The 19,819-nt window shown below is 29.7% G+C and overlaps 1 protein-coding gene across 1 annotated transcript in view; it reads left to right on the forward strand.

Moving 5' to 3' along the window:
* Window positions 1-19,819, forward strand: part of LOC126737597 (U8-agatoxin-Ao1a-like) — a 43,418-nt gene that overhangs the window by 18,688 nt on the left and 4,911 nt on the right. The window contains exon 2 of the mRNA XM_050442577.1: window positions 14,782-14,854. Coding sequence (XP_050298534.1) covers window positions 14,782-14,854 — 73 coding nt within the window. The remainder of the gene's footprint in view (window positions 1-14,781; window positions 14,855-19,819) is intronic.

Raw genomic sequence — 19,819 nt, forward strand, 5'->3', positions numbered from 1 at the left:
TTGTTAGTTCAAACCCCCATTTGACCAGTTCTTGAAAAGGAACAAATGACATAATTTAAATAGAAAATTTTATACTGTATTGCTTCAAAAATACCTTATAAGGTTTTTCTATCGTTTATTTTGTTAATATTTCACCATATATCTTTTACTCTTTTACTTTTCAAGTAGATTTAAAAATATTCTGCGTCGTAAAATTTATTCTTATATGCAAAATTGCAACAAAACAGTGAGAACATATGCATAACTTTAATCTACATGATTCTCATTTTCAAACATATCTCAAACATTGTCATTTGCAAAATACGGGAGTTAGTTGGTGTAGCGGAAATGTATCTCCATCTGGCTATATTATAAGAAATTCTATAATTGTAGTAAAATATATAGAGGTAATAAATATCCATAAAACGCTATTAAGCGTGAAAATATATATTCAAATGCTCAACAATACTATTCATCTTTAATATAAAACAAAATCCATCATATGCCAGATCCAATAAAACCGTATACATAACTCACTTAATTTTATTTGAACCTTGAGTGATGTTTACGGCCGTGATCGGATTCTTAAAGGTCATTTTTGTTAGCTCTATTGGCTCTTTTATTGGATTAAGGTTAAGTTTTTGTTGTTTTGAATGCTTGTAGAATCTATAATCTCAGAAAAATACGATTCTGCTTTACTTAATTTAATTTTAAGGGTCCGGTAAACGTCTTAAAGATAAAAAAGATAAATTGTTTTTGTTTTCGAGCTTATGCTTCATATAGTTCAATAAAGCTAATGAATTAAAAATTAGTTTTTCAGCTATTGAACGTAATAGTTTTATTTGTTTTTTTTTCCTATTATTCCTATTAGGATGATTCGGGTTTTATTTTATGACGCTGATTTGCATACAAAATAGAAAATCAAAAGGGTATTCACGCCCACTCTCTCGTCTAATTATTAGCAGAAATGTCACACAGAGAAACGAATAGAGGGATATCTTACCAGCTCTCTGTTGCAAATTCAAACTATTTACTCATTGTTTATACTAGCAGATATACTATAGAGAAAGAGAAGGAGTAAGATATTGCATAGGGTTACTGTTTTCATTTGGTATTTTGACGCTTATGAGATTTGAAATTCCTCTAATAATTAGCAAAGATATCCCAGAAAAGGGGAAATAAAGAAATATTTAATATTTTCATATAATAATGCTATCTATTAAAATCGATATTTCTCCAATTATTTATCTAGATATTACAGAAAAAGACTAAGAAAAAAACGCCTTTTACTATTATTGTATGTATTAATCTGTAATTATTAGCAGATATATCATAAAGAAAAAGACATAGAAAACTTAATATTTTTATTTGCATTAAAAATAATGACTTATTTAAAAAAATATTGGCTACAATACAAAAATTAATAACTAAAAATTAAAAAAATTCGTCAAATAGCACTTTTAGCTGTGAAAATATCCCATTGTATGGAAACGTCTACATAAAAACTTTATCATTTCAAATTATATTACTATATGTAATACGTTAAGAAGATTTTTGGATCATAAAAAACCAACAATTCTTTCTGGAAATAAATACATTTCACTTATTTAGTAGGATGAAATTATATGACTGTATAATTTAAATAATAAAATTACAAATGATAATTTAACTTTAAATACAGGGTTTTAGTTTTTTCCCGTATACTTTTTTACATATTTTTTTAGCTTAAATAGTAGTTCTTAAAAAAATAAGAAAAAAACGGCATAATCCAACTAGATACGATTACTTACTGAAGTATTTGGCATCATAAAAAAATAAGTAATAAAGAATTAAGTTCTGGTTTCTTGGGTTCGCTATTTTCTTAGTTTTCTCAGAAACTTTAATATTTCACACTTTAAAACTACTGAAATCTAAAGACTAAAATTTATTAAATAATAATATTTATAACTAAAATTTGTTTTATTTTTTATAGACAAAAGTGGTACAAAATAGTAAAATATGCATAATTTAAATCGACACCATATCCATTTTTAAATAATGTATCTCAAAAATTGTTCTCAATTTCACAAAATATGGAAATTAGTTGGTGGAGTAAAAATACATCCATATCAGGCTATAATATAAAAAAACTCATGATTTTAGTAAAATATATGAGGCTAATAAATATCTATAAATCGCTTTACAGCCTATAAACCGTAGAAATATATATGTATAAAAAAGGTTCAACAATCCTATCTGCCTTTAATGTAAAACAAAATCCATCACAAGCGATGTCCAATAAAACCGTATACATAACCCACTTTATTTTATTTGAACCTTTAGTGATGCTTACGGCCCTGATCGGATCCTTAAAGGTCACTTTTGTTAGGTCTATCGGATCTTTTATTGAATTAAGGTTAAATTTTTCTTGTTTTAAATGATGAAAAATCTATATCTTGCTGAAAAAAATATTTCTGCTCTACAATTTAATTTTGAGGGACTAATAAGCGTCTTAAAGACAAAAAAGACAAATTGTTATGATTTTGGAGCCTAAACTTCATATAATTAAATAAAAAATGTCATTTATCATGATGAAAACAAAGTTAAAAAACAAGATTTTTAGCTTAATGGTGGGTTGTTATTTGTTTTGTTTAGAAATGGGCTTCAAGCTAATGAGCTTTTGGCTTAAGCACAACAAAAACTTGATCATTTATTGTTGTATGTTTCAAGTTTTAATTATAAAATCTAAATAATAATAATTTTCGAGATAAATTTTTCTCATTTTTAATAATCTTTATCCTTAACTAAGTTTTCCTGTGCTATTGAATTACCTTATTAAAAAGTACCAATTTATGAAATCTGAATTTTGTTTAGCTCGGAGCTTGAAGTTTGTTAATAATTTGTGAAAATGAAGTTGTTCTCGCTTGGGTAAGTTGGGAAATAAAAAGTGTACTAACAACAGAATATAAAATTACTATACTATATTAAGAAAGACTGATACTAAGAATTACTGATACTATATTAAGAAAAGTTAATTTTTTATTTTATACATCTGGCACCGTATTTGTTTAGAACTTATTTATTAGACAGATTTAATTTTTGATTTTTAATTAACTGGAGAAGATGATAAAATATTAAGTGTAGTTCATAAATTTAATAAACAAAACCAAAATTTTTTCATTCTAAAAACATTTCAAGTCTTACATGAGGCTGGTTGCCTGCATATCGTCTGCATATCCCACAGCAAAGATATGTAGTCTCTCCACTTGCCATGGCTAGAGTGACCGGCATTTTTTTTGCATAACGCGTGTAGCAGCAGTTCTTTGCCTTTGCAGGCACAGGGTTGCTTTTAAATAAATAAAATAAATAATGGCTTTATTTGTACTTTCCAGTAATGTACATATGCGAAGTCTAGCCAAAGCCTAATCTACTTAAGCTATTTTAACAAATATAATCAAAATCACTTTAGATAGTATAACAGAAAATTAAAATTTAAAAATGGTAACAATAATAGTAATAAAAGAATAAACAGATATACACCCATTGGTCCATAATCATAAGAAATTATAAGATAAGAAATACGTACAGATAATTTAGTTGTATATGGAACAAGGTCATTGTAAATTGCCAAATTATTATACAGAAATATATTTACGAATCTTAGATTTGCTTCATATAAATTCTTCCGAAAGGTCAATTTTTCGCGAAGTTAGAGAGGAGTAGACAAAGCTAGCAGTCTACTATTAGTACTTTCTTTGGCCATAAATGAATCTGCAACATTGATTTTGCAGCTTTTGCAAACGGTACGGAGTAATTTGTTTAAACATGGAAAATAGACAATATTGCAGTAATTCATAATAGAAAATATTAAAGACTCACATAGTTTTTTTCCTTACTTTAAAATTAATTATATTTCTGTTTGCTTATAGTAACTTTAAAGCATAGTATGACTTAAAGCGCAATTTATCATCTAAATGCAATCCAAGATTTTTTGCACATTTAACCATACTTAGCTGATTACGTCCCACAAAAAGCTTTAAACCGTCCAATGCAAATCTTTTTTTGTTTATAAAGCTTAATAACACAACACTTTGAGGGATTAAGTTTAAAATTATTTTTAGAGCAGAAGGAGGAAATTCTGGGAAGATCGTCGTTTATTTTATTAGATGCCTCTAACACAGATTCAGCCTTAAAAGAATGATAAATATGCATATCATCTGCGAACCTCTGGATCTGGCAGTATTTTCCAACCTTAAACAAATCAGAAACATGCATTAGAAATGAGATAGCTCTTAAAACAGTTTCCTAAGGTACTCTTTATCTTAAAAAAGTCTGCTCTTCCAAGACTTGATTTGCCTCCTGTTGGATAAGTACTATCTAAAAAACATTTGAGAAATATTATCAAATCCAAGTTAAGCCAATTTTGCTAAAAGCAAATGATGATCCAAGATGTCAAATGCTTTGGAAAAGTCAAGCATTATAAGTTCCGGGGAGTCACTTTTATCCATTGCAGAAATTATCTCTTGGGTAACGTTAATTAAAACAGATATCGTGCTATGTTGTTTTCTAAACCCAGATTGCTTTTACGGAATAATGTTATTGGAAGTGAAAAAGTCATAAATTTGCGGCTGTAAAAATTCTTTCAAAACCTTAACGATGACCGGGATAATTAAAATTGGTCTAAGGTCTCAGAAATTAGTTAGATGATTGATTTTGACCAAAGGTGTTAAGAGAGAAATTTTTCACAAATATCCAATTTCTAATTTGGGAAATACCCAGTTTCATCCACGGGGATAGCGCTTCGAAATTTTTAACATCGTAAAGGGTGCATTTCTATCAAATAATGGCAAATATTACTAATAAGATACAAAAATTTTTTGATATAGTACACATTATCTTCCACAATTTTATTTAGGTCCTTGATAAAAATCATTTTTATGGAAATGTTTAAAATTACGATATAGTTTCGTTTTTATCTTTCTACTCTACGCCGCAATTTTAATACTACAGAATATAGCTTAAAGGTCACTAACTAGTTCCGCGTTAAGTATTGCCATACTTAACGCTGATCAATGAGAGTAAAATAGATAACATTAATTAGTGTTTGTGCAATACCAGCCAATACGAGTAAGTTCATTTATTAACCGAGTAAATCATTTATTAATCAAGTCAAATATTATTTGTTAAATAAATAACATTAACATCACCCAGGGTAATAAGATTCTCATACTGTAGACATGCATTTCATACTATATCATCAAAAAACAATGCCCTAAATCCGACCTTGGTGGTGTATAGACTATCCCAACAAGAATTTTTTTTTGCCTATTGTTAATTTAATAAGTAAATACTCCAAATCATTAGTATCAGTGTCAGCAAAAACTAAAGTGCTTTCAAAAATCTGTCATACGTAGACGGCTACGCCTCCATCACTACCATGTTCATTTTTTACAAATAATTTGTAGTTCATTATCAAAAAAAATTTCAGCCTCAGAAACGTTCAGCCGGCATTCAGAAATACGCATATTGGTTAACGTAAAGAAATTTACAAGATGGTTAAAGCCAGTAAAAAGTGTAACATCGGACATTTAGATGCCCAAAATTAAAATTTTTAACCGTATTAGCTTCAAAAATATCTAACTGACCAAAAAATTATAACAAAGGAAAAAAAATTAAATTAAAAAAAAACTCTTTTCATTAGGGATTTTGATGCTTATTACAAAATTTGAAATCCGTCTAATATTTAGCAGAGACATCTCAGAAAAGGAGAAACAAAGATACATTTCATATTTTCATATAAATATTTGTCCACATATTGCAGAAAAAGATAAAGAGAGAAAACGATTTTACCGGTATTCTTTATTTATTTGAAATTTTCAGGGGTTGACAACTATTTCTTTAAATACTAAGAGAGATATTACAGAGAAGAAGTCAAAGATTACAGGTTCCTTTTTATTATGCATCGACGCACGTTACGAAAATCATAATTTCTATAAGTATAAGCGAATATATTACTACAGAAAGAGATGAAGAGGTTAAGAAAAAATATTAAAGCATAACGATTTCTATTCGAAATTTCTATATAATAATAGATCTTATGAGCCATACAGAGAAAAGTGGGTAAAATAAGTAATGTCACAAGTTAATTTTACTCATTCAAATTTTAGTATAATGACGCCTGTTACGAAAATCAAAATCCACTTAATTATTAGCAGAACGGCATTTTGAAAAATATGTCATATATCGTTTGAAAGCTCCCACTGAGTGCTTTATGATCCTAGAATATTAAGTCATTACTTCTGCCCATAGCAAAATAGATGCCTTTCAAAATCTTATTTTTCGCATTTTTAATTTCTTTACTACACCTGTTCAGGTGTAATTTGTTTGTAGGTGTGTTGTTTTTTGTAGACGTTTTATTTTTGTCAATGTCAGGGTCCCATTATTATCATAAAGGTTACTATCCCACACAAAAATTTATTTGGTTTACCAATACCTTTAAAAGCGAATAATAGCCAAAGGAGAGAGTATTTTTGCTATTGTTTAGTGCAATTTTATTTGCACCTTGATTTAATCGAGAATGCATGATCCAAGTCCTCTTGCTGAAAAAATTAAAATTATTTTCATGTACGGTGGAAATCGTAAATGAAGAACTTTTGTTTCAGTGATAAATGTCCTTTTTTTTTGAATGGTAATGTTAATAGACAAAATGTCCTTTATCGGAGAGACATGAATCCCCACACATTTCGTAAAACACACACACAATACCCAGAAAAAATAAATATGTGGGCTGGCGTGTTAGGGTATCAAAATCTCTTTTTAGAACAAAAATTAGATAAAAACCTAACGAGTCAGGTCGCCTGATCTTACACACCTGGACTTTTCTTTATGGGGCTACAAACAAAAAGGCTACGTCACCTAACCAGAATCTATCTTTGATCTACGTAATACTTTACGATAATAATTGATGCATGTCGCAATATTGATGTTGACACTTTCCGAAATGTTTGTGAAGAGTTCTTCAATAGATTATTTTACTGTCTTGAAGTTAATGGTGCACATTTTCAACATCTTTCGTAGTAAAATAGTTATAATTCTGTGTTACCTAAAGTTTAATTATCTTACATGGAAATAAAAATGCAAAAAGCTGCCATTTTGATCTGGGTAGAAGTAATGACTTAATCTTATAAGAGGATTTAAATGATGTATTGTATGACCTCCCTTTCTATTTAATTTAAATTTTCAAAATGGCGTTCGGCCACCATTTTGAAGTTGTGCAAAATGAGCTAGAGACCAATAAATAATATTTCAGTTGCTAATGATGTGTGCCAAATTTCATAGGATTGCTCTTTTTATTTGAAATGTGTATGTATTGAATCTCTCAATTTTAGTATAGCTATTACAGAGAGACAGAGGGAATGATATTACATAGTTGATATTTCTATTTGCATTATAACATAATAAGAATATTGACTTATGTAAATAAATATTGGTAATAATTAAAGACTTTAAATAAAAAATCTATAAAACAGCATTGAAAACTCGAAAGGTGTATATATATATGTAAATGTATAGTAATGTTTGCTTAAAATTAAATTATTTCAAATTATATTAGTATTTGTAATAATGGCATCCTGTAGATCCATGTATAATAATTTATACATGATCTTTCCGGAAATAAGTACATTTTATAATTTAGTAGGATAAAATTGTATAACCCATATTTTAACTTTAAATATAGACTTTTCATTTCTAATAATTTTTTAGGTTGTTTAAATGGACACGATAGCTCTTTTATACTGTATGGCTTCAAAAATATCTTTTAATATTCTTATCTTTAATTTTTTTTACCCTTTTTATTGTTTTAGTAATACTTCTTACTTTTCAAGTAGATTTTTTAAGATTCTGCATCTTTAAAAAAAAGAAATACATTTTTCATGAGGTTTTTTAGATGTAGAACTTATTTTTTTTAATTTTCTCAACAATATTAATATTTCATACCTTAATAAAAATATTCATACGTAAAGACCAAAATCCTTTAAAAAATTATATTTAGAACCGAAACTTTTATAGACAAACGCGGAACAGAACATTTACATTTTTAAAGAAAATATCTCTTTAATTTTCATTAAATTTTACAAAATATGAGAATTAGTTAAAGTAGTGGACATGCGTCCCTATGGGGCTATAATATAAAAAATCCAATAATTGTAGTAAAATATATGGAGATAATAAATATCCACAAAATGCTTTACAGCCTATAAATACACATGTTTAAAGGCACAATAATCTTATTCTATCTACTGTAAAACAAAAACCATTACAAGCGATTTAACCAATAAATCTGTATCTGTAGCCCACTTTATTTTATTTGGACCTTAAGTGATGTTTACCGCTGTGATCGCATCCTTAAAGGTCACTTTTGCTCTAGTGGCTCTTTTATTGAATTAAGGTTAAGTTTTCCTTGTTGTAAATACTAAAAGAATTTATAATGATGGTTAGAAAAACACAATTCTGCTTTAAATTTAATTGCTAGGGTCTGAAAGGCAAAAAAATATAAATTGTTATTGTTTTGGAATCTAAAGTTTATATAATTAAATTGAAAAAACAAGATTTTTAGCCTAGTGGTGGATTTTGTTATGTCTTATTTAGAAATTGGCGCTAATGAGTTTTTGGGTAAAAAAAAATTAATTTTGTTTTATTAGTTAGAAAATCTTTTAAATTTTTTTGATAGTAATAGCGTAAATTTAGGATAAAACAAATATTATAAATGGACCCAGAATCCAATCATGTTAAGACTTGTACTCCCTATCTAAAGATATATTGACTTAAGAAGGCGTATTATGGAAAAACACTTTCTTGTTCAGAGTTTATTTTCGAAACTAATCCTGTAAAGTGATACTTTGTGTATAAGCTTCAATCTAAAAACTGAAATATAAAAGTTAATTTAAAAATATTTTGAAAGCAAAGTTCAAGCTTAATACTTGATTAAAAAAGTTTAAATAAGACAGTTTTAAAAAAAATAATTATATTTTGTTGTTGAATCCATCGGCGAAGAGTGAAAGTGAAAGTTAATTAACATTTAAAAAACTGACGCTAATAGAAAAAAAATTAATTAATTTTTTATTTCATGCATCTGGCACCATATTTTTTTTAGAAGTTGTTTATTATGCTTTTAAGATTTTTAAATTTTTTATATTTTTCACTTTATAAAAATAATTAAAAATAAACAATTATAATTTTAGATTTAATTTTTAATTAACGGGAGAAGATTGTAAAATAATTAGTATAGCCTGGAAAATAAATTTAATAAACAAAACAAAAATATTCTCATTTTAAGAATGTTTCAGGTGTTATAATTGCTTAATATTACGAGTCAAAATTTAATTTTTGCACGTGTCTAGAATATAATATACACATGTATTCATATTCATTCACAGGTATTCATTTCTGATATGTATTAAAATTTGGAAATTGAAAACTGGTTTTAACTACATGGAAGAAAATAAAAACTGCTTTTAACTGTCTGAAATATAATTAAAAATAGTATATCGAAATGAGTGCTAACAAAGATTTACTTGAACTGCCTGAAGAAAATTTTTAAAAAACCCTCATTGCGGTCTTTAATTAATGAAAGCACAAATAGCCCTTGCCATTTCTATCCTTTAGGCGAGACATTCTATTTGTCTCGTTATATCCGTCATAAAAGCCACATTCCCCGGGAAATAATTTTAAAAATATTTTACTTACCTCAAATTTTTTAAATATATTTTACACGTAAATGAAGCAAATATTACGCTTAATGTTAACATCATCCGATATTTCAATCTATAACAAAAAAATAAATAAATAAAGATATATCGAAAAAAAATGGGTTAGTCAAACTCTCGAAGCCGTCAGTATATCTATTTTCGCTTCTTACTGAATGTGTAAGAGATTTTTCATGAGTTTTCCGGCTATGTTTGTAAGGTAGAGTGGTCTATTTATTTTCATTTTTGTTGGTTTTTTTTACTATAAGGAACAACCGTGTAGTTTTTCAGAGTTTTGGGAAGACGCCTGAAAGCAGGATGGATTTCATGAGTGCCAACTCAGCTATGTGACTTTTAAACACGACTTTTATTATTTCTGGCGGTTGGTTGTCAGGTCCGGGCGCTTTATTTAGTTGACTTTTCTTAGCTGCGTTAGTCAGAACATTTATAGTAAATAATGGAATATCTGCCTTTTTTACTATTTGTCTGATACATATTTCTGAATGATGCTTTGGAAAAGGTTCTTTAGCTGGCAGATTTAGAGCTAAGGAGTTGAATTTGCTGGTTGTAATACGATAGCCCCTTGCCCTAAATATATCACTATAGACTTCTTCAACAGTTTTTTTCCAAGCAGCCTTTTTTGCATTTTCTATAGCCCCCTTCAATGCATTTTGATTCTGCCTATACGTATCAATGGTAATTCTTCTCTGTGTCTTATCTTTATCCTAGTCATAATTCTTTTGCGACATCTACACCTGTTTTTGGCTTCTGCTACTTCCAATAGCCATCAGTACACTGCTGTTTTTATCCTTCCATTTTTTTAGGCAAGGTAAAGTTTAATACAGGTAGTGTATTAAAGTGTGGTAAACTCTTTAGCTCTATTGCTGTCTACTTTCAAGTTGCTTGGAGATATCTGGAGACATTAGATTCTGCTAAAAACTCTCCCCTTTTGCTTTAATGCTTTCGCATTAAAATCGTCTCCAATTAGAATGTCCTTTCTGTGTTTTTTGAAGTCAACTCTTAATCTTTCAAGAAATTTCGTGAATCGCTCGAATTTTATGTCTCCACTTAGACAAAACCATCACCGCCTCGATTATTTAGGATTTTAACATTTGTAGATTTAACTGTTACATCACCTTTTGCCATTCACAATCTTAGATTAGTTTTATAGCCTTTGGCTATGTTTCTCGGGAAATCAACCATATGTGTTCCTCTATCGATGTTCCCTTGCAGGACCGTGATTTATTTAGTTTTTGACTAGCTAGATCTATTGATCTTATATGTGGCTAAGCTGCTCATTTTAAGATATAAGATTCTTTTTCTTGCCTTTTTCTAGAAACTTTTTAAAAACATTTAGTTATTCCTGTCCAGTGCTCCAAGTGTTCTCAGCCCAGCTTTTAGTTTTCAGCTTTATATCCATTGTACACACAGTTGTAGCAGAACGTTATTCTGTTGGGTCCTTCATAGGTTCTTGATGTCGGTGTTCTAACTAGTTATAGCACCTTGCAAAATTAATTTGCCTTAACCTAGTTTCGTTATAGGTGAAAAGTTACTCTTTTTTTTCGATTGCAGTCTTTAGTTGTTTACCCTTTTTCCTCATTCCTCTTTCTCCCTTTCTTGTCTCTTGCATACTGTTGACTTCTATACTTAGCTCTTGCGGGCTTACATTTTGCATTATCTCCATTAGTAGCCTTGCAAATGATTTTTTCCAGTCTTGACTATGATGCCTCCCATGGCACTTCTTTTGTTTGAGCCTTGTTTTGTTGTACTATCTTGTTGTGGTGCCTGATGGCCATTAGCTCTTTCCAATTTCTAGTTCAGAATGTATGAGAACACTTTAATATTTATCTTTCAGAAAGCAGAATCCAAGATTTTACGTATCAGATTGTCTTCGTGTCCATCTATGTAGACAACCAGGTTTCCATCTCCTCTTTTGGAGAGTGGGTTACTTCGACTTTCACATTAGGGTATACATTTTCTGGCCAGTCCAGATGGATGAGCTCATTTACTTCGTCAAAGCTGTTTACGCTACTGGCTTGATATCATTATCATTTGGTTTGTAAGATATAATATATCTATTAAGCTGTGGATCTTTTTCCCTACCATGTCGTTTGTCGCCGTTAATTTTATTGGAGTATGTTTTCTATGTTTTTTCCGTCTTTGCTCCTCTGTTGTATAGTAATTTCTGACTCTGTTTTTAAGAGCAAGAGTATCCTTGGAGTACAAAAGTGCTCTGGCCCTTGGAAAGATTCTTGTGATCGAGACCCACCTTTTAAAGGGGTCTATCTTGGGTGTTATTCTCAGTCATATTTGATGAAAGCGAAATAGACTAAAATAAAGAAAAACACAAAGTCATGGTCTCACAACTGTATAATCACAGGCTACACATGTTTCGCTCTAGTTAGAGCATCATCAGGCCTAAAATTAAAAATATTACTTAAACAAAACTAAAAACTTACATTAAAACACTAAAAAACTTTTAAAAGCCATCCACAAATTTCATAGTACATAAATAAACAATAATTTTTAGGTTATGATTGTACAAAACAAAAAATAAAAAATTAAAAAGTGGAACGCAACAACATAGACTCATCAAGAATCGAACCCGGTACCACAATATTAGAAGCATGTGTATAAAACCTATCGACTATACGGACCTAATGCTAAACAACTTTACACGTTAACCAATGTAAGCTGAAGAAAATGACTAAAAGGAAAATGTTAAAAAATACTTAGCTAATTTAAATTGTTAAAATTTAAATTAGGTTCAAAAGTAAACACGTCATTCATACACACGAGAACAAGACTCTTTTTAGCTTTTGTAATTTCCATTTCCTCCAGAAGGTCAAGCTTCTTACCTTTAGGACATTTATGAAGCATTTCAGCTCGTACCCCTGGAGAAAAATTATGTGTTGAGGCCAGCAAATGGCTAACAAACGCTGATTTGGTATCATTGACATTGGTATATTTATATTTTTCAAAAAGCGCTACGTGTTCTTTAATGCGTGTAGAGATTTTTCTTCCAGATTGGCCAATGTATACTGCGTTGCAATCCTTTAGATCCATGTCCTTTTTTGGTTCAATCGCCGTAAATTTAGCAAGACTCTTTAAATCTCTAAATGTAAAAATCACTTTTAAGACAGTCAATAGTTTAAAGAGCCAATTGGTCAGTGCAGTGGACAAAGCATGCGTTCTTTCTAAATCGGGAGTTTACTCAGCAGTCTTCGATTGCAGTCTTCAGATTCAATCGCGATCAGCAGAAGTAATATTTTTAATTTTAGGCCTGATGATGCTCTAACTAGAGCGAAACTAACGAAAGTGATTATATGTTGTGAGACCGTGACTTTTACTTTTTGACTCTTACATTTATATTAAAAATGTAAGAGTTAAATAAAATATTAATTACCTTGATTTAAAGGATTGCTAGAATGAGCATTGCCGTGGAACTATGGGCAGAATTATGGCAAAAAAATATTTTATATCACAAAAATTAATAAAATAATACTACTCTTCCCCTTTAATAAAATATGAGGCATTTTTTAAATAAAATATGATAAGATACTCGATAAAGAAGTCAAATATTCAAAGGTAAATGAATGTAGATGACGTGTATTAGGAAAAAGGGCAACATCGCAAAGCAACAAGGAATCTTTCTTTACCAGTGTCGTCGTCAAAAAATATTCAAATAATAAATAATAAATTACTAATAATAGATTATGCCTTAATTATAAACAATATTACCGTTAATCGACTCTTTATGCGTTTTTTTAACGTACTTCATTAAGGGTACAGTGCGACTCTTAATTATCCTCTCCCTCTCAGTTTTTGAATGCGTATATATAAAAATTTGAAATTTAGCACACATCATTACCAACCTAAATACTAGTTTTTGGTCATTTTACAAAACTTCAAAATATAATTAAAGAGAAAGAGGGGTCATACATCGTTTAAAAGCTCCCACTGAATGCTTTATAGTCCTAGAATATTAAGTCATTATTTCTACCCATAGCAAAATGGCGGGCTTTCAAAATCTTTTCTTTTCAAACATTTTTCGTATTTCCAATTCCATTTAAAAAAAATTAAACTTTAGATAACACAGAAATGTAACTATTTCACTACAAAATATGTTGAAAATGTGCACCCATAACTTCAAGACAGTAAAATAATCTATTGGAGAACACTTCACGAACATTTTGGAAAGTGGCAACATCAATATTGCGACATCAATTATTCTTTGACGTTGATCGAGGATAGATTCTGGCTGGGTGACGTAGATATTTTATTTCAAGTAGCCTCATAAAGAAAGTCCAGAGTTGTAAGATCGGGGACGAAGATTTTTATATTTCACGTATACTCCACATTCAAGTCTCGTTCATCAATCCTCATTTTTTTTTCGATGAAACCTTATTCTACGTTAATGGTGACGGTTCTACTAAAAAACATTTACGCAAGCACAACGAGTTATTGTATATTTCATTTGAGTAAATTGGAACATTCATAGTAGACACTCTGTTTAAAAAAAAAATCTGAAAGGTGAAGTCGATATCGTAAACTAGCTGCACTAAATATTTTTCAGCCGTTACTATAAGAATTTTAATTAACTTTAAAATACTAAAAATATAAATAATGTAACGCCGAAATGAAATTAAAAAAAAAATGGGTAAAAAGCATAACGCAAGAATAAAGCATATAAAAAAGAAAAAAAGATATATAAAAAAAACATCTATCATTTCTAAATTTTCAAGAGCAATACAGCCATCGACCTTCTTGTACTAACTTAGTTATTTTCAATAAAATACCACAGAAAAATTATAATTAACTTTTAGTCTGCAAGAAAATTGTAAATATTTAAAGTCATATGTTATATTTTTATTCACTAACTTTGGAGATATAAACATACTTTAATTAAAAAAAAATTAACCTTGCTGGAAAATAAATTATAACGTAAATTAGTGTCCTAACAGTAATTCATAAAAACCATACAAAATACCACACAAAATCAACTAATACTAACTAGCTAGAAATGTTTTAACGTAACCTCTTCTTAGTTATGAAGCATTGTTTTTATTTATTCCAGATCAAGGATATCCAACGTCAGAAGATGATTATTCTGAAAATTCCATCGACAGCCTTCTACAACCTGCACAAAAGTAAGTGGATTCTCTTATATTTTGCCGTTTTGCTTTGCCATAAATATTAGAAACATGCATAAAATACACTTTTTTATATTTAAATCTTAATTTAACTATCTTAGTTACGTATTCTATGGCGTTTCCAATATTTTAAACCCTTTAAGCAATTCCTTCACTCTTATATGATTCTATTATTTTTATCTCTATAATGTTGGAAATGAAAATCATTAATAAATTATAACCACATCTAGTGTATTTTTCAATAAATGTGCGAAAGTGTGTGCCTTGTAGATGTAGTATAAATTAGCCAAAAAAATATTTACGTTTCTTAGTTCATAAAATGAGGCTAGATTGGATAAAAATATTTCAGTTTTACTGAAAGAGTCATTTTATTGGAAATAAGCTTCGTTTATTAAATTTAGTGCTCAATATTTATGTTTTAAAATCCAATTTAACATTAACAGCCTTTCTTAATAGAGTTATACCATACATATTCGTTCATTAAAAACTCATTTACGCAAAATTAAATAAATCAAAATCACTTCTGATTCGTAATAAATGTTAAATTTTTTAGATTTTCTGGGAAATTAACCCAATCCGGCGGAAATTAATGAACTAAATCGCATTTTGCCCCGAAATAATTGGCGCTGCTTCCTGTTAGTAGACCCGAAATTCATGCAAATAAGTATTTGCCAAAATTGTCAATTTGAAATTTGAATTTTCAGTAAATTACCATTCCAGAGCCTAATGAGGTTACTGTTTTAATATATCTTTTTATTTCCTTAATATGGTTTATTGTGTCTTTTTTTTTCAAGAGGTTCTAATCTTATTTTTCAATATTCCTTTATTTAAAAATACATTTACTCCATTAACATTTTGGGACTTTTTATAGAAAAGCATTTAAGAACCATGGAATAAATATATGTTATAAAATTTTAAAGCCTAATTAAAACAAAAATAGAGCAAAAAAATTACAATACTTTAATAATTCATATCAATGTGAACATCTATATTAAGGTCAAAATAGGGGAGCTTTTAATCTAATTAGGCGCAAGTCTTTGTAACTTATTCTCTTATGTAATTAATGATAAATTAATGATGGTCATTTATTTTGCATAAAAAATAACATAACTAAAAATAAATTACTAAAACGATTTATGATTTTTACTTGAACAATTGGGTGCTTCAAATTCAATTTATTTATGTATTTTGTTATTGCAATTCATACGAAGTGTAGATACGTAAATATATTTTAGTGGCTAATTTACAATTTTAGGCATTTGTTTGTATATTTATTTATGTTTGGTGTGGTAGAAAATAATTTTGCTTATTTGTGTATAGATTTATCATAATTAAAGTTATTAAATAAATCACTTTATCAGAGGCAAATATAATCACAGATGAGCAAAATTTGTAGCAAATGTATAAAAGTAGAAAAATATCGTTATATGTTCTAGCTGGCTAAAGTATTTTTTCATTTGTACAAATTTTAAATGTTTTATATTTAAATAAAGTATTTACTAGTAAAAGTTAATGGCACAGACAACAATAAATAATAAGCTGAATGAAATAATAAACTATTTGTCTTGGTTGTAATGATTTTTTTTAGGTTAATGTGTATATAATACTTCACGAATTTTGTTTTTCTTATTTTATTTCACTACAAAAGTAAAATTGCCTTTAATTTAGTTTTCCTGGTTCTTCAGTTTGAAATAAGGAATTTTTGGAATTTTCAACTGCATTTAGCATCAAAATTTGTTCATACTTAAGCATCAATCTATTTCATTTATGATCCCCGTCTGTTTAAATCATCTTAAATTTATGTATCATAATTGAAACTAGATAAAACGTTGATTTTTCCAATATTTCATAAAATCTGCCCAAAATGATCAAATTTTAAACTTGATAATGGTATATAAGCAATAGCAAAAAACAGTGTTTAATTAGTAATAATTTTAGAAAATTATCCTCGGAATACGTAAAAAATTAAAAAAAAAACAATATATTTTTAAAATTTATTTCTTTTTATTAATATTTGTTGCTTAGATTCAATCATAGTTTAATATTTAAAGAATATCGTATGACGTTCTACAGCAATATTAATAAGCACTTTTTACAATTTGTAGCATGAATTAATAGTATTAAAGATACATGGGAAGCTTCAGATGATCTTAATGTCTATGATAAACAATATCAAAATACGAAATCATTTAAGAAATCCCAAAAATATAAACAACTTTTTCATAGAATCTATTAGTGCTTTAGTGATAAATATTACGGACGATTGTATAAATAAATATAGACAAGTACATTCGATAATTAGTTTTCAGTTTGCACCTTGTTTGGAAATTGATGTTCTACTATTAAATCATATGCCTGCGGGTCTGACAAAATAACCAGCCAAATGATTCGGTTCGCCAGTTATCATTTCTATTTTACACATCTTTTTAGTGAATGCATTGTAAATGGCCAATTCCTTAATCAGTACAAATAATCTTCGCTTAGGACTAAAGCGCTACTATCAATTAGGCTTTCGTAAAGGCTATATTACATCATCGATTTTATTAGGCGCCCTAGAGGATATACAGGGTGCTTCAGAAGTATGGGATCAAACTTCTAGAGGTTGTTCAGTGCAACAGAAGAATCCATTTGAGTATAGAAACCCATGTCCGGAAATGCGTCACTACGCCACTACGGCCCTAAGACGCGTTAAAATTTATAAAAAAGATTAATTACTTAAATAGGATCTGCTGCATTTATTTTTACCTTTTGTACATGTTACCATAACAACAATTGTTTAAAATCAACGCTTATCAATGTCATGTTTAAAAATGTTATAGCTTACAATTTTTAAACATTTATTGCTAATGTAAAACTTTACCAATCAAGAATTGGCGGATATGCATTTGGCATACGGGGCAACAAACTGCAATGCACGAGCAGCATCGCGGTTGTATCATGAACGTTATCCCGAACGACAGCATCCTGGATACAAAAAGTTTATTGCGGTTCATCGGCGGCTCGCTGAGACAGGCATGTTTAAGACCAAGATGCATGATACTGGTGTTGCTCGAACCATAAGAACGGTCGAATTTAAAGCAAAGGTGCTTCAGGGAGTTGCCGATGAACCATCAAATAGCACACGTGACGTCGCTAAGAATATGAATACGAGTAACGTTTCTGTCTCGCGGGTACTACACGAGCAACAACTCCATCCTTACCACTTCCAGAAAGTTTAAGGTATGACTGAGTTCAAATTTGTCGATAGCTTCTGGGTCACATCATTGCACAACCAAATTTTCGACGATACGTTTTGTGGACCGATGAAGCCTCTTTCACAAGAGACGGTATTTTTAATAGTAAGAATAGCCATGTTTGGGACGAAGAAAATCCTTATGCAATTTTTCCAAGAAAACATCAGAATCGTTGGTCTGTCAACGTATGGGCAGGCATTGTTGATGATTATTTAATTGGGCCATACCTTCTACCGGAACGGTTAAAAGGACCTATTTATCTGCGTTTCTTGGAGGAAGTTCTCCCAGAATTCCTTGAAAATGTTCCACTAAACGTTAGACAGCAAATGTGGTTTCAGCATGATGGAGCGCCGGCTCACTTTGCTGTACAAGTATACGCGAGTATTTGGCTCGGCGGTTTGGGCACCGTTGGATTGCCAGAGGTGGAGTACTTTCTTGGCCTCCTAGGTCACCCGATTTAACGTCGCTCGATTTTTTCTTGTGGGGACATGTAAAGTCTTTAGTCTACGAAACTCCAGTAGAATCAGAGCTAGACTTAATTGGACGAATAACAGCAGCATTTGAAATAATTCAAAACGAGGATCAAATTTTTAGTGTAGTCCGCCGAAATCATATGCGTCGTCTAAATCGGTGTATTGAGGTTGGAAGAAGACATTTTAAACAATGGTTGTGATGGTATCATATACAAAAGGTAAAAATAAATGCATCAGATCCTATTTAGGTAACTAATATTTTTTCTAAATTTAAACGCGTCTTAGGGCCGTAGTGGCGTAATCACGCATTTCCGGACATGGGTTCCCATACTCAAATGGATTCTACTATTGCACTGAACAACCCCTAAAAGATTGATCCTATAGTTCTGAAACATCTAATAAGGGCTTCTGCTTGATTACAGAAAGGCATTCGAAAAAATAGATCATCACATTCCGTGCTTAAGTTAAATTTTTAGGATTTGCTCATTTATTTATTAAGCAGAACACTAATTATCCATTAAATAAAATACAGTTTATGTTACTTAAAAATCTTCTTTAAAGCCTTTAATTCTGGGACCCTTGCTCTTTGGTATTTGTACATGTGGCATTGATTCTATGAATGATCAAGCAATGTATGGTTCAACTATACGCGGATGACACAAGTTTTTTGAAAGAATATGCCCACGAAGCTGCTCCTTGACTGAGTGTTTAGAGCCAGTAGCTGAATATTCTAAAAATATTTGGTTGACATTAAATCCGTCGAAGTCGGTAGTAATATACTTTGAACCTGGTTATAAGTCAGAATTAAATAATTTGGCTTTTCATATATTGCAAACTCTAATTCCAATCGTGAGTGAATGTAAAAATTTCGTCATTATACTTGATTCTAATGTACGATTTCGTAGTCAGTTAACAGAAATCCTTCAAAGGTTATATAGTTATGTCATCGCGGAATCTGTATAATAGTAAAGATATACTCGAACTATAAGGTTTTGTCCAAAACCCTGGTTCTCTCTTATACTGCATATTGTGATTTTATTTATGGACCAGCCTTGGAAAAAACGTCAAAGAAAGATTACGCGAAATCCTTGTTTCATAACAAAGTTCAAAATTTCAGTTTGTCAAGTTTTAAAGCAACATAAGAGGATTTATTTCTTAATTTTTCTGGATATTACGGCACTATCTCATATGCTCAATTAATGGCAAAAAGAAGAAAATAAACTTATTCACGTATTTGGAAGAAATATGAACATAAA

Source organism: Anthonomus grandis, chromosome 6 (assembly GCF_022605725.1).
Source record: "Anthonomus grandis grandis chromosome 6, icAntGran1.3, whole genome shotgun sequence".
Taxonomy (NCBI): Eukaryota; Metazoa; Arthropoda; class Insecta; order Coleoptera; family Curculionidae; genus Anthonomus; species Anthonomus grandis.